The sequence below is a fragment of the Canis aureus genome, chromosome 15, assembly GCF_053574225.1.
Source record: "Canis aureus isolate CA01 chromosome 15, VMU_Caureus_v.1.0, whole genome shotgun sequence".
Classification (NCBI taxonomy): Eukaryota; Metazoa; Chordata; class Mammalia; order Carnivora; family Canidae; genus Canis; species Canis aureus.
This window is the reverse complement of record NC_135625.1, coordinates 25,777,193-25,793,437: the sequence shown is the minus strand read 5'-3', so window position 1 is coordinate 25,793,437 and position 16,245 is coordinate 25,777,193. Positions and strand designations below refer to the sequence as shown.

Below are 16,245 nucleotides of genomic sequence, written 5' to 3'. Positions count from 1 at the left end.
AGCCATCCACTCTTTTCTTATTGATGTTCTGTCTGGATAATCTATCCATTGATGTAAATGGAATGTTAAAAGTCACTTAATGTCATTGTATTACTCTCAATTTCTCCCTTTATGACTGCTATTATTTACTTTTTATGTTCAGGTGCTCCAATGTTGAGTGCATAGATATTTACAATCATTATATCCCCTTGGAGTGATCCATTTATCATTATATAATGCCCTTTTATGTCTCTTGTTATAGTCTTTGTTTTAAAGTCTGATATAAATATTGCTATGTCAGCTTTCTTTTCATTTCCATTTTTATGGGATGTCTTTTTAAAAATCTTTTCATTTTCAGTCTAAATGTGCTTTTAAGTCTGAAGTGAGTCTCTTGTAGGCAGCACATAAAGGAATCTTATTTTTTTTTTTTACCCATTCATTCACTATATGCCTAAAAAAAGATTTTGCCTATTTATTCATGAGAGACACAGAGAGGCAGAGACAGGCAGAGAGAGAAGCAGGCTCCCGGCAGGGAGCCTGATGCAGAACTCGATCCCAGGACCCCAGGATCACTACCTGAGCCAAAGGCAGATGCTCAAACATTGAGCCACCCAGGTGCCCCTCACTGTATATGTTTTGACTGAATCATTTAGTACAGTAACATTTAAAGTAATTCTTTATAGGTATGTTTTTATTGCTATTTTTTTTTTCTGGTTGTTTTTTAGTTCTCTGTTACTTTTTTCTTGGTCTCTTCCCTTTGTGTTTTTTTTATCATGAAATTTGTATATAACAACCTATGTGTATAATAGCCTACTTTAAGTTGATGGTCACTGAAGTTTGAATGCATTCTAAAAGCATTAAATTTTATTCTCCCTTGCCATGTTTTATGTTTTTGACATCATATCTTACATATTTTTATTTTGTATACTCCTTAACTAATTATTATAGGTATAGTTGATTTTACTACTTGTGTCTTTTAACCCTCATACTAGCTCTATAAATGGTTGATCCAGTAGCTTTATGTATACATTTACTTTTATCATTGATATTTTTTTCATTCTCCAGTGAATCCTTTTAACATTTCTTGTAAAGTCTATTTAGTGGTAATGAACTCCTCTAACTTTTCTTGGTCTGGGAAACTCTTTACTTCTCCAATTTCAAATTATAACCTGGGTGGAAAGAGTATTCTTGATTGCAAACTTTTTCTTTGGCATTCTGAATATGTCATTTTCTTCTGGCCTGCAAAGTTCCTACTGAAAAATCAGCTGATGTATATAACTTGTATGTAACTAGTTGCTTATTTGTTGCTGCTTTTAAGATTTTCTCTTTAATTTTTTTTATAGCTTAGTTATAATGTGTCTTGGTGTGGACCTTATTAGGTTCATCCTATTTGGTGCTTTTTCACTTCCTGGGCCTGGATGTTTAGTTCCTTTCCCAGGTTAGGGAAGTTTTCAGCTATTATTTCTTTACATAAGTTTTCTGTCCTTTTCTCTTTCTCTTTTCCTGGGATCCCTATAATGTGAATTTTATGCTTAACGTTGTCTAGAGGTCTTTTAAACCATCTTTATTAAAACAATTTTTTTCTGTTCCACTTGGATGACTTCCACTGCTCTGTCTTCCACATTACTGATTTGTTCTTCTGCATCCTCTAATCTGATGTTGATTCTCTCTAATGTGTTTTTAAAATACTGATGAGTTCTTTTTAATATTTCTCTGTGTTGAAGTTCTCACTGTGTTCATCCATTATTTTTCTGGGTTCAGTGAACACCTTCACTTAACCACCTGAGCCACCCAGGTACCCCAGTGAACACCTTCATAACTATTACTTTGAACTCTTTATTAGGTAGATTGCTTATCTCTCTTTCATTTAGTTCTTTTTTTTTCTGAGGTTTTGTCATATTCCTCTGTCTCCTCATTTTGTCTGACTCTTTGTGTTTGTTTCTATTTATTAGGTAGATAAGTCTTGAAGGAATGGCCTTATGTAGTAGGTGTCCTCTGGGGCCCAGAAAAGCAATCCTCTCAGGGTCTGCAGAACCAGGCACTCCAGGGGTGTCCCCTGGGTGATCCATATACACCTTCTTGTGGCTGGGCAATAGGTGCTGCAGGGCTAGAGAGTAGGGATGGCCTCTGGTTCAGCTAGTTGTGAGGACCAGTTGGGATTTGTGGTAGTGCTGGTGTATGTGGTTGTGCTGGAATATGTGGCAGGCTCCCCCTTCTCAGGATGTGATTCATTTGAGGGATAACCATCCATACCACAGTTGCCTACCAAGTATGGCAGTTGAACTGGGGAGTACCAGCCCTAGCCAAGACCACCTCCTGGGTGTGGCAGAGTGGCAGCCACTTTGGTGGGGCATCTGCTGGTCAGATGGGTCCACAGGAGAATTGTGGAGGTGGGGTGAATGGTGCTAGCAAGGTAGAGAGCATGTGTCAGAAATGGCACCCATCAGTGTTGGGCCCCCCTGCAGGTAGATAGAAGGAGAGCAAAATAAAATGATACCTGCCAGCACTTTCCTTCCTAGATGAAGTTCCTAGGGATCCCTGCCCCTCCAGCCCTCACAAAAATTAGTCAGTAAATCTCTCTGACATATGACTCAGACACTTTTTAAAAAGATATATATATTTGAGAGAGAGAGAGAAAGAGAAAGCACAAGCTAGGGAAGCAGCAGAAGGAGAGGAAAAAGCAGGCTCCACACTGGGCATGGAGCTCGACATTGGAATCAATCCCAGGACCCCAGGATCATGACCTGAGCTGAAGGCAGATGCTTGATTGACTGAACCACCCAGGTGCCCTTCCCCACCCCACCCTCCAAGCACTTTTCAAACTCCTGCCTCTGTGCTAGGTGTTAGTGGGAGTAATTTGTGTGCAAGCCCTTTAAAAGTGGAATTTTGGTTTTCTATAGTCTCTGGCTTTCTTGGAGTTACACCTTGCTGGTTTTCAAAGCAAGACATTATTGGGGCTCATCTTCCTATTTTAGGTCCCCAGGGCTGGGGTTCCTGATGTGGGGCTTGAAGCTCTCACTCCTCAGGGAGTACCTCCTCATTGTTCCAGGGTTGTGTGTCCTGACTAGACCATGTCTTTGACCCTTCTCCCTATCTCAGTGTGGCTTTTTCTTTATATCTATAGTTGCTTTATATCTAGTGTTGCTTTTTCTTATATCTATAAAGCTGCTCTGCTAGCCTTCAAGGTGTTTCCAGAGATAAGTTGTTCTATATGTAATTATAGTTTTGTTGTGTTCTGGGAGGAGGTGAGCTCAGGGTCCTTCTATTACTTCTTTTTTTTAAAAAATATAGAAGAATCTGGCATAAGTCATTATAGTAGAAAAATCCTGAGTCCCATTCACATACATGAACATAACCTGTTGTTGGAATAGAAATATGGTAGTTATATTGCAAGAGTTTTGAGTAGGTCCTTGAATAGTCCTCAAACATACTATAGAATAGAGGGGAAGAATAGAGGGAAGGAGGTAGGGGAGAGAAAGGGAGCAGTGAGGGAGAGAAGGGGGGAGAGACAGGGAAGGGAGGGAGAGAGGGAAGGAAGGAAAGAAAGGAGGGAAGGATGTTTCAGCTTAGTTTCTGATATTGAAACTATATTCACTTAGTTCCTCATTTTGCATATTTGGTTCTCTACTAGTTTCTCATACATGTTTCTTTTCATCATTTTTTTAAAATCATAAACTGTGAAACTTTGGTATGTTTTACCAGCTGTCTGTTTCCCAGGGTTGTACTTTGTTGATATGGCTCCATTCCCAGAGTATCGTGGAACAATTATTTTCTGACACATTCTTAAAAAGAAGCTTAAACACAAGCCCTGTACAAACACTTGAAATATGAACAAGCAAATATACATGAATCTTTATATCCTTTGATACGTGGCATAGTTCCTTGCATGTGGTAGAAGATAAATAATTAATTTTTTGAAGTGAATGTTGAACGAGGATGATTCTGGATTGCATCTTTCCCCCTTACTCCTTATGCTTCTGTTTCATGTCAATAGAGGCAACACAGTCTCCATTGCAAAATATCTGGGTTCATATAGTTGAGTGGCCCTGGGAACGTTATTCAAACTAACCTTCTAATTCTTCTTCTGTGGTTCTAACACTTAACTCGGGAAAGCTACCTAGCCTCTTTGGCCTCAATTTGCTCACCTATAACTTGGGGCAGATAATAGCACCTACTTCACAAAGCTTTTATGAGGATGAAATTAGTCAAAATCTATAAAACGCTTAAACCAGGGCTTAACACTACTAAGCACTACCTATGTATTATTATTAGTTTGATCATCTCCATCTCATGGGATTGAGAAAAAGTAATGTGTGCCTTAGGTGCTGTCCATTATACAGTAGATTTTTTTTTTTTAGATTTTATTTATTTATTCATGAGAGACAGAGGCAGAGACAGGCAGAGGGAGAAGCAGGCTTCCCTCAGGGAGTCCGATATGGGACTCATTTTGGGACCCTGGGATCATGACCTGAGCTGAAGGTGGGTGCTCAACCACTGAGCCACCCAGTCATCCCTATACAGTAGATATTTAATGACTAGTTGTTTTCCTGCTCTTGTTCCCTTCAATTACTCACTGAACTGTTAATTGGCCATTTAAATAGAAAATGGGATAGAATATTACTCAGGTAATTTAATCAGATCTTTTATGTTTTTGTTTGAGGTGTGTGTCCATATTCAATAGGATTTGCAAGCTAGTTAGAGGCACCATCCCTCAGTCAAAATTCCTTTAGGTTGCTTCATTTCAGTATGATAGAAACCCATGCCCTTTTCATTTACAAACATTTTAAGCTGAGTCTTCATAACACTAAGATTAGAAGCTCTACTGTTCCCACTTTGAAAACAGTGGACAGGATGCTTCTCTAAGTTTCAATGTCCTCATCAGTAAAAGAGGAAAAATAACGCCTCCATCCTAATTGGTCATGAGAACTAAAGGACCATAATAATTAGCAATATCCAAAATATATTAAGTTCTTACTCTGTGTCAGGCACTGTTCTAAGTCCTGAACTTATTCAAAGGGCTTAGTGCAATGCCCCACACTCCTAAGTGTTATCTATTGTTAATTCAAGTCTGAAGAAGTAGGTGTGGTCAGCCTGTGAAAGGCAGAAGCTCTAGCTAAGGAGTCTGAAGGTACTGGTGGAGCTAGGCTTTAAATCCCATCAATCTGGCTCCAGAGTCTATGATCTTAAGCCTCAGGTGACTGCTGCCTGTCACCACAGACCTCTGTCCACCTATGTTCCAGTCAACTATTTCTTTATCATACTTAAAAGTACCTTTTGTTTCTTTTCAGGGGATCTCCTTAACTTGGAATGCATGCCCTCCTACTCTATATGTTGAAATCTTTCTTTTCTCTCAAGACTTTCTCAGCCCAGAAGCTTTTCCTGGTTTCCCTTCTTGGACTTCCATGGCATTTTGTATATGGGAAACTTGAAAGGAAGAAGCTATTTAGATAACATTGTGTCCCTTACTGTCTACTTTGGAATCTCTCATTTAATTTGCACTCATTAAGTATTTATGGGACTGATAATTATTTTGTAATCCAGAGCTTACCTACTGCCCTTGGCTTATAGAGTCTTAGGGAAAGGTTAGAACATGGACCCCACCATCATTACCTGGTCACTGGCCAGGTGAGATCCACAGTGGTCCCTAACTTTGAGAGTTATCAACCTCCTTTTCTATCCCATGACATAGCCTTCTTACCCCTCCAGAAAAGAGTAGGCTGGGCAACATGCTAGAAGCTTCAAGCCTCTATTAATAGGAACAGACTGTTTGTAAAGGCCACATGTATACTCATGTGTGGATGCACATACACAGCCCTATATTTTATTTTTTATTTTATTAAAAGATTTTATTTATTTGAGAGAGAGAGCAGGGGGAGGGGCAGAGGGAGAAGCAGACTCTCCACCAGCAGGGTGCCCAACACAAGGCTCAATCCCAGGACCCGGAGATATGACCTGAGCCAAAGACAGATGCTGGGTGACTGAGTCAACCAGGTACCCCCACAGTCCTAAATATTAAATACCCTTAAATTTTAAATACTCTTTGAAACTTGGACTTGCCCATCACTGAGCTCATTGGGCCAGGTCTGGAAGAGAAAGACCTAGCAGAGGTGTGCTGGGATGTTCAGAGCTGCCTCTAATTAGTGCAAATTCTGTTTATCTTAAATATAATTTGGGGGGATACTTTGTCATGGCACCTCTTTTTCTCCACTCAAACTTTACACCATCCACTGTTCCATTCCTGGGGATTTGTTAAATGGTTATAAGAGAAGGGGAAAGTCTTTATATGAAGTGTCTCCCAGTTCTTTGCAGGGCTCTGTGAATTCTAGTCTCCATTTCAGTGTGCAGACTCTGTCCCCAGAGTCCTTAGGTCATAGTCCACCCCTTTGGGTAGCCTCCTGCTTGGACTATGTGAGACCATTAAAAGAAATGGACATTTTAAATCCAGGCATTTAAACTGTAATCCTGCTAAATAATTTGTTTCCTGTTTTATATTGTTTGCATACAAGAGGGGGTGGAAAAATCCAGAAATGTTTTCCAGCGGATTTCCTTCCTTCCACCCCCAATCCTGCTAAAGATACAACATGTAGATTTCATGATGCTAGGGTTATTCCCAAGTGCTAAATTTTTATGTGCCCAATTACTTTCCTAGTAGGAATGGCATCTTCTACTTTCTATCACTACAGTGCTAGCAAGTGTTGGGTCTGTAGAAGGTGCTCAACATTTATCAACAAAATACTGATTTTATACCCCAGTTCTGAGCTCTACAGGGAGTGTGGTCAGATATTTTGGTCCACCTAGGAAGATAACCACCTCTGTTTTCTCTCTACCTTTCCATTTTTTATCTGCTGAATGCCAGCACTATCCTCCCAAATGAAAATACCCTTTTGGTCATTGCCAGAAACTATCATTCTGCCAAATGAAGTGTGTGTGTGTGTGTGTGTGTGTGTGTGTGTGTGTGTGTGTTCATGAATCTCTCTTAAAGGCATATGAAGCTTTCAAGCATCCATCTTTCCTTTTTAAAAAAAATTTTTATTGGGATTCAATTTGCCAACATATAGCTCAAGCATCCATTTCTTGACCCTTATCCTTGAAGATACTTTCTTGCTTCTTCTCTCTTCTATCTACATTTCCTTTTCCTGTTGGGCCCCCATTTTGGCTCTAGATTTGTCCTCAATCTTCTATTTCTTTTCTATGCTTTCTCTTGTTGAGTTCATTCTTTTAGCTTCACTTTTTACTCTGGAGATGACTCCCCCAAATACAAATCTAGTACTGTTTCATCTTTTCTGTGTCCCGGCTTGTGTTTCCAACTGTCACATCAACTGATATCCACACTTCAGTGACCCAAATTCATCACAAATTCAAAATCTCCAGTGGCTGATCTATTATTTTGCCCCCTAATCTCCTTTCTCTTCTCAATGATTCCATCTCAGTTGGTTAAAACTCCATTCTTGCCGACACATAGAAATACAAATTAAGTGGTCATGACTAATATATCTCTTTCTTCCACCTCTTATACCTGGTCTGTCATAAATGTCTCCCAAGAAAAAATGCCTTGAATTTGCTTCCATTCCTCTGCCAACACCCAGACTGGCCCCAGCACTTCCCTTGCTGTTCATCACAGTGACAGGCTCTCAGTCCTACCTCCCCCTCTTCCTCCTGCCTCTCCCACGTGTGTTCTCCTCACTCTTGCCCTGGCTAATGTGGGCCACCACTTAACACCTCCAAATCTGAGGATCTCTGCTGCCTGTTCTCAAGCAGATGCCTGGTGACTCCCAACCCCCTCCCACCATCTCCTCTGTGATAATATATTAAATCCCCAAATCAGTATTGAGTGCCTTCCACCCACCAGGCACTCAGGCCATGGCATTGAGGTAAAATGAGCAGACCAGGTCCATCCCAGCCCTGCTGGTGCTGTAATTTCCTGAGCAAGTGAGCTCATTTCCCTGCCACTCCACCCCCGGCCTTTAAAAGGCCAGTTTGTCTCACCTCCTCCTCAAAGCTGCCTTCAGCCTCTTCAACCCACGGGGATGAATCCCTTTTCAGAATTCCTGTTGTTCTTGTTGTGAATTCCCCTTTTGTCATTCCCTGATCCTTTCATGTATATTAGTCTTAACCCCTTGCCTGGATTGTAGTATCTTTGAGATCCACTCTTATTTGCTGTGTTAATTATCTCCAGTGTTGGGTGTGTATTATTTGTCATTGACTACATCTGGTAGTCACAATAGTTACTACTAGTCTGCAATTATATGTAATTAAGCTATAATCAGAACAATACAATGAACCTGGTGTGGCATGCAGTGCTTTATATGCATTTGCTTATCTAATGAGTGGCTATTCAGTACATACTTAATTGATTCAAGTTTTTTACTTAGTGTCCTCCAGTTGTGGGTCTCAAGAAAGTCACTTCTCTCTGAGACTCAGTTTCTTCATCCAGTTTCTTCACCCAGCTCTCCAGTACTTTCTTTTTTCCATATATCACTGAATGGATGCCTTTTTTTTTTTTTAAAGATTTTATTTATTTATTCATGAGAGATACAGAGAGAGAGAGAGAGGCAGAGACACAGGCAGAGGGAGAAGCAGGCTCCATGCAGGGAGCCTGATGTAGGACTCGATCCCGGGTCTCCAGGATCAGGCCCTGGGCTGAAGGCAGTGCTAAACCACTGAGCCACCCGGGCTGCCCAGGATGCCTTCTTTTTAAGAGTCTTTCCAGTTCTAACCCTGTGGTTCAATTCAATTTCAATGCCCTCATTTCTAGGGAATCTTTACAGTGTGCTCTGCACAGATTTATTGCTTAGGGAATATAAAGCAAATATGGCACAGTCCCAGCCCTCAGAAGTTTTTACCATCCATTGTAATAACAGGAAGCCATGGGTGTCTGAGGCACCCATGAGAGAGCAAGGGAGCTAATTACATCACTAGGAGAAATCCAGAGTTGATTCTAATTAAAAGCTTCCTGAAGGAGGAGAGATTTCCGTTCGGTTGAAAGGAGGCAGTTGATGGAGTGGGAGTACAGAGGCACCTCTTGGCAGAACTGGTGGGCAAAGCAGCCATTCAGTGGTGAACCAGAACAGGGCTGCGTTTAGGACCAACCTGACGTTTTGTTGTGTGCTAAATTTAACATGGTGACCACACTGACGTTGCTGCAAAATACAAACAGGAGAATCTCAACTACATCACAAAAGCATATGGACCTCAGAGGGGTGAGCCATTTAGATATTTGAGATGCATCCTCAGATTAAAACCATTTCTTTTGGCATCCCTACATGCAGAGGCTCATAAGCCGCAGGGGAACATCTGTTCCATTGATGAAACATCTGGGCTCCTGTCACAATATCATATAATTAATTACCATTATGATCAGCTAATAAAAGTGTTCAATGTTAACATTTATGTCTCTCCTCATTTCAGAAGGAACTGAAGCAGTTTGCAAACATATTCACATGCAACAGGATAAAAATACAAGGGACAAAATGAAAAAAATTAAAGTAGAAATAATAGTGTGTGAGGCTAGAGGAAAAGTTAAATGCCCCAAAGTTCTAAATACTGTGTCAGAGGCGGGCTGCATCACTGGGGCTCAGGATCTTAGCAACCAAGCATTTTCCCCCCCAAACTTCCAAAGGGAAGTTTTAATTTTTATTATAATAATGTGGCATCTCAGAGATTCCAAGCTCATATTCAGAGATTTATGCTTGTTGATCCCAGAGATCTTGCATACTGGATAATGGTGTGTGCTTTCATTCATGTTGACTGCTGTTTAAACCAACTCCTGAGAAGCAACACCTGCCCAGAGCTCTTTGGTTTAGTTTCTCTGGGTGTGTGGCTAATGTACCAGTGATTTTACTTAAACTCCAGAATTTCCTCTAGTTGTAAACATAATTGTCATTTCTTCTTTTTAGAAGCTTCTCTGACTACCACCCTACCCCTACAAACACGTTTCCCCCAAGTCTGCTTTTCATAGTTTGTGCCCTCTGAGAGGGCACGCTGCCTGGGCCACCAGGGATTTACGTATGGGAACAGTGTCGCGGAGAGTGGGGGCTGCAAGGCCCCAGCCCAGGTGAGCTGGCTTTGCTTTTATTGACAGCGTGAAGCAGCACGAGCGCTATGGCCAGCTGACCCTTGTCAACTCCACGGCGGCCGACACGGGCGAGTTCAGCTGTTGGGGGCAGCTCTGTCACGGGTACATCTGCAGGAAAGACGAGACCAAAACAGGCTCCACCTACATCTTCTTCACAGGTAAACTCTTTGGTGTATTGGTGGGATTCTTCAGAATTCTGGACTGGGCCAGAGTTTCTGAGTATCTAATGATGAGATATTGAGAACACTCCCTGTTTGCTGGGCTCTGTGGATTTATGTCCATCATTTCATGCAAGTCTCACACCAACCCTCCAGGGTAAGTACTAACAGCATTTCCATTGCTTCCACGGGAAGAGGGGGTTTAGAGAGATTAAATACTTCCTTGAGGTCATATGGGTAAGTGACAGTACCAGGATTTGAACCTAGTCTGATTCCAGAGTCTGTGCCTGCATTGTCCAATACGGCAGCCTCTAAACATGTGTGACTATTTATTATTCATTTATTTTTGAGAGAGAGAGAGAGAGAATAAATGTGTGCAAGCCAGGGGAGAGGGGTAGAAGACCAGAGGGAGAGACGGGATCTTAAGCAGGCTCCATGCTCAGCACTTGATCTCATGATCCTGAGATCACAGCCTGAGCGGAAATCAAGAGTCGGCTGCTTAACCGCCTGAGCCACCCAGTCGCCCCCATGTGTGACTACTTAGATTTATATGGAAATTACTTAAAATCAAACAATTTAAAACTCAATTTCTGAGTGGCACTCACCTTGTTTGGAGTGCTCCATGGCCACATGTGGCTGGTGGCTCCTCCTGGCCACTGCAGACAGAGAACATGCCCATCATCACACAAATCTCTATTGGACAGCATGGCTGCAGACTCTTAGTCACTGTGCTCTCAGGACCTATGATGACCTTTCTAGAGCTCCATAGTCATAGGATGCTCAGTCCTATCCTCAGTCATAGGATGCCTCCTCACATTTGTTCCTAGGAATACTGTGAGCAGAAATTTGGGGGCAAGATTCCCAAAGGTTGTGGCCCTAGTGGCTCCAGCCCCATCCCTGTGCCAAGTGAGGTGCCTAAAAATGCACAGGTCAGAGGGAAACCTCTTCTTGGGCAGCCTTGGGTGTGTTTCTGCCAGGTAAAATTTGCTTTTGGAGAAAGAGGCATTGCTAAATAGCTTGCCAGTCTCTTTTCTCTGCAGAGCTGTCTACACAATGACGTTTGGGGCACAATGTTCTCCAACAGGTTCAGAGGTAAGGAACAGCTTTCCAGAATCCTACAAATGCCACCCTCTGGTGCTACTGTTGTCCTTAGTACTTTGGATGAAGCCAGAAGGCTTTCTTTTATGGGCTTTGTCTACATCCTGAATCCTTCCACCTTTCAGACCTCCACTGATGTAGCCGCTGTGACCCAAATGATCTTAAGACCTGGCCATTAGTGAATACTTTAGCAGGATCTCATGTGTGTCCCCTTTCCTCCCACATAGCTCCTCTCTAGCAAGAAGATGCATTAGCAGAGCGCTCTGCGATTTGGGAGTCACATGTATCTCATTCCGTTATCACCACACCCCAGGAAATAAGTAGAAGTTACTTTACTGTCTCTGTTTTAGAAATTATGATGCTCACACCAAGACTTGAAAGGGCAAGGTGACTCGTTCAGTGTTCCATGTCAGTAGTGGGGAGAAAGAGTCAACCCTTATTTTCCTGACCTGGGATCTAATGCTCTTGCTGCCCTGATCCATTTCTAGGACAAAGTGATAGGTAGATAGACAGGCAGAAGGACGCTAGCTAGCATAACTGGTGTTGTCAGGAGAATTGCTAACAGTTGTTCATAGGTAATCCCTTGTGAGCCTCGTTCTGGAATGTGCTGCACAGAAATGCCCATGTGCCCTTAGAGCCTGTTATCCTGGACAAGGACTGATGCCATATCTCAAATTGCAGAATGAAGATTCCCTGCCATGATTAGCACTAGCACATCTTCCTAAAATATTGGGTTTTGAATTGAGATTTTGAACTAAAGGCCCTCCCCCACCACTTGAGCTGAACATCCCACTAGGGTTAAGGGCTGTCTGAGTTTCAGAGCCAGGTCCTCATTCTTAATTTATGGCAAGCTCCTTAGTGAATCCCAGGAAGGCTAAAATATTTACTTCAACTTTAAAGAAACCTGGATGAAAAAGGGACATGACCTTTGAGTTATATCATTTTCTCTTTTCTCCACACCAAGCCAAGAGACCAATTAGATTTTCAGTATAGGGTTTAGCATTTATCTTTTCAGGCATGGGTGGGTTTGTGAAACCAAGATGAGCTATTCTGGAAGCTGAGCTTCCCGCTGCTGGCTCTGATTCTTTCAGAACATATGCTGCCCCGCTACCCACATAGAGAAATGTCTGGCATTCATTATGTTTGTGTGTTTCCCAGAGTCTGATTGCAAACACTACGAAGCCTCTTTTTGACTGTTGTTGATTTGCACAATTTTTGATTAAGCGACTGCCACATGTTCTATTTAATCTTTATCTGGGGTGGGAGGCTCTCAGGGTTATTTTTCTCTCTAAGCTCTTATTGAAGTATATATAAAGAAAGCTACACAAAATATAAGTATACAGCTCAATAAATTATCCTCAAATGAGTATACGCATGTAACTACCACCCTGGTGGAGGGGAGAACATTACCAACAGGAGGGCTTTCTCCCGGCAAAGCCTTGGGCACCAATTATCATATGTACTAAAACCACATTAATGCGCACTTTACTAAATATGGAGTTTGTTGAAATCTGGATTTGAATTTATAGCCTATGTAGTTTTTCTTTTGAATATCTGAATTTCCATGTGTTTAGTTTTCTTTCTTTTTTTTTTTTTTTGTGTTTAGTTTTCTTAAAGTAATGCTTGCCATCTACTTGAGTAGCTGCAAATGTTTGCAGGGGTCATATGTCATCTAAAACTTTTTAGATGAACTTCAGCAAAGTTTTTGTTGGTGGTTGATGGAATCTGCTAATTACAAATATGTCTTTTTTTCTGTTAAAGCAACTGGTGTGGTCGCTTCTTTCAGATATTTTTTTTCTGTATTTAAATTCAATTTGCCAGTATATAGTATAACACCCAGTGCTCATCACATCATATGTGCCCTCCTTAATCAAAGACTGTTTTATAGTACAAGATCATATTTTTATATTCTGGAATTCGGATTATTCACTTATTTTCCTGGCTTTGTTTACTGGTTCAGTTCCCTCTATAAAACCTTAAAATAAATGTTGCTTCTAAATCTCACAATCAGAAATTCCACAAGTGCTTTTGCTCAAAAGCTATCTTTACTACTCCAGATTCTTCTCTGTGCAAATGGGATGTAGAAGCACAGAGATTATGGTGATACATCCAAGGATATAGACTTATTCTGTGTGAACACATGGGTTTTAGATACAACATTGACGAAAGTGCCCCTTAACTTTCAGCCAATTTATCATGAAAGTGGCACAAATCACTCAGTGTGATATAGAGCCTTACAAAGATGGAGATTCACTGAGCCATGACCTATTTCAATTCCTTCTCCATCTCAGAGCCAGGGAAAGACTTCCCTGTCATTGAACTTGGCACTCATAGCCAAAGAACTCTTGATCCATGAAGACATTTGATGTTGTGTCTAGGAATTCTGTCCCCAACCTAAAATATCATATAACTGACACAATGAGGGCTAGTGGAGGAGAGAGCCAAGAAGAATTATTTGTTTCAGGAACATTGAGAGGGAAAAACAGGGAACAACTTAATAAATGTTGGAGTATGATTACGTTCAAAGATTTCTCTTAGCAAAAACTATAATATTCCCTCACAGAATCATCCAGAAAACAAAGGATTTAATGTGCCATGCCAAAAACAAAACCCTAACCCACAGTCCCTTGACTCTCCTCAGGAATAAATGTATGGGCAAGCCGGTTCTTGTTTCTCTCATTTCTGTAAGACCAAATGCCATCATCAGAATTTAAAGTACAGGGAGAGTGATTTCAGAGCAAACAGGAGGATATAAGAAATGGACTGAATTCCCCAGCCTAGAGTTAGACAAGCAGAGCTCAGAACCTGAGACTAGTGAACTGGCTGTCCTTACTTGATTCTCTTTCCACTGACCTTGGCAGGAAATGAGGTCCTCTGGGTTGTAAGGACATATGAGGATACCAGCACTCTTGCTGGGCTGGGCCTCTCAGAGGTTCTGCTGGGCTGGGAACCATTCCCACTGGGCCATTACGGAGCATGTGCTCTGGGGCTAACGTCTCCAGACTCACAGCAGATTGTTCAAGAGTTTTAAAATTTCTCTTAACCTCCTAAAGACATCAGTCTCTTTCCCTGCTTCCTCAGTGGGGTAATTCATGGGCCTGATTCGGGCTTGATCTCAAACCTCTTTGTTTCCTTTAAGGAGATGGGAAGTAAAATCTGTTTTATAAAAAAAAAAAAAAAAAAAAAAGGCGCGGGGGGGGGGGAAGCATTAAAAAAATAGCTTTTTCTATGCATAAAAACTTAGTATCGGAGTATATTGGCATGTCCCTTTTTGTGCCCTAAGAATGTAAAGATCCTTAAAGTACTCTTGTTTCTCCAGAATAAATAAATCTCTATCTTTCCCTTTGCAGAGAAAGGAGAACTCTTTGTACCTTCTCCCAGTTACTTTGATGTTGTCTACCTGAACCCGGACAGGCAGGCTGTGGTTCCTTGTCGGGTGACTGTCCTGTCAGCCAAAGTCACCCTCCACAGGGAGTTCCCAGCCAAGGAAATCCCAGTCAATGGGACAGACATTGTTTATGATGTGAAGAGAGGCTTCGTGTATCTGCAACCTCGTTCCGACCACCAGGGGGTGCTCTACTGCAAGGCGGAGGCTGGGGGCAAGTCTCAGATCTCAGTCAAGTACCAGCTGCTCTACGTGGAAGGTGAGCCTGCTCCTACCAGTACGGAGACTTTAGTCTCTTCCGGCTGGTCAGTATCATGTACTGCTGTTCCCAACTGTGGATGGAAATTAGGAGGCACAGAATGCTGCTCTTAAAGGCTCCTCTGCTGTACCGCCATTTCTAGAATTGCCTGTGACCTGACCCAACATGCCTCAACTCCCTTCATCCACTCTTCACTCTGGTACTACCTCTGTGTGATGGATCAGCAATTCTCCAGTATTTCCAACCTCTTAAAACATCCTCTCTGATGAGAGCATCCTCTTTGTTGTAACCAAAATCCATGGTCTCCTAAGGGCACCATCCCTCCCCAACTCAAGGTCAAGTTTTTCTTGTGCCCATTCTCACTTCCCATCACCCTCACCCTCCCATCCTCTGTTAGGAACCTCTGCTACTCTGAGTCTCATGGCTTCACCACCTTTCTCTTCTCCTTTCCAGTCACTGCCTTTGTTCGCTCGTTGTCCTCCTTGTCACTTCACTTTCTGGGTGACATCAACATCCACTTGGAGTTCATCGCGCCTGCTTCACTGACCACTTCATCCCTTCCACCTCGGGAACCCCTCCTTCAGCTGCAACTTCAGCCTGTCCTCAGCCACAGCTGCTCTAACTGGATAGTCACTCGCTGAGTCAGACGTCCAATTCACACACAGCCTCATCCCTGCTCAGATCGTTGCTCAGTCATCAGTGACTCCGCTGGGCCTGTCCTCACCTCTACCCTCCTCCCCACATTTCCCAGTGCCCTCCTGCCCTTCCTGCCCTTCCAGCTTGGGGTGCAGGCCTTGACATTGCTATGCTTTCTGTCAGTGCCCTCAACTCCTTGCCCATCTGTTGTCCTCCCACTGTCCATGGAAATACCACCCTGGAGAACATGATTCTAGCCTTTCCCGTGCCAAGAGCTACTGGCAAATGCTATGGATGGGTAAGTTCAGTCTCTTCCAGTTGGCCTCATTTCCCACTTCTTGACACAACTGAAGTATGCTCAAATCTCTCTGGTAAAAATGGAACTATTTTTTGAGTGATTTTAGTGAGTTCTGACTCAGTGAGTTCATTCATGTATGAAATACGTCTTTCTCCTCTTCTTCAACTCTGCCATATTGAAACCCACTTTCCTAAGGGACGTGGGTCCCTTAATGATCTCAGTTCAATTCGACATTCAACAGGCACTTTGATTAGTAAGACAGTCTCATTCCAGTTTCTAACACTGTTCATTTAAAATCTTTAACCCTACATTTGACATGAAGTCTGCTTCTGCTCTGTTCACCTGCATGCAGGCGGT

At 42.2% G+C, this 16,245-nt stretch overlaps 1 protein-coding gene across 1 annotated transcript in view; it reads left to right on the top strand.

The window, feature by feature from the left end:
* PDGFRL (platelet derived growth factor receptor like) overlaps positions 1–16,245 on the top strand; it is a 64,907-nt gene that overhangs the window by 44,059 nt on the left and 4,603 nt on the right. The window contains exons 3-4 of the mRNA XM_077848917.1: positions 10,061–10,212; positions 14,661–14,954. Coding sequence (XP_077705043.1) covers positions 10,061–10,212; positions 14,661–14,954 — 446 coding nt within the window. The remainder of the gene's footprint in view (positions 1–10,060; positions 10,213–14,660; positions 14,955–16,245) is intronic.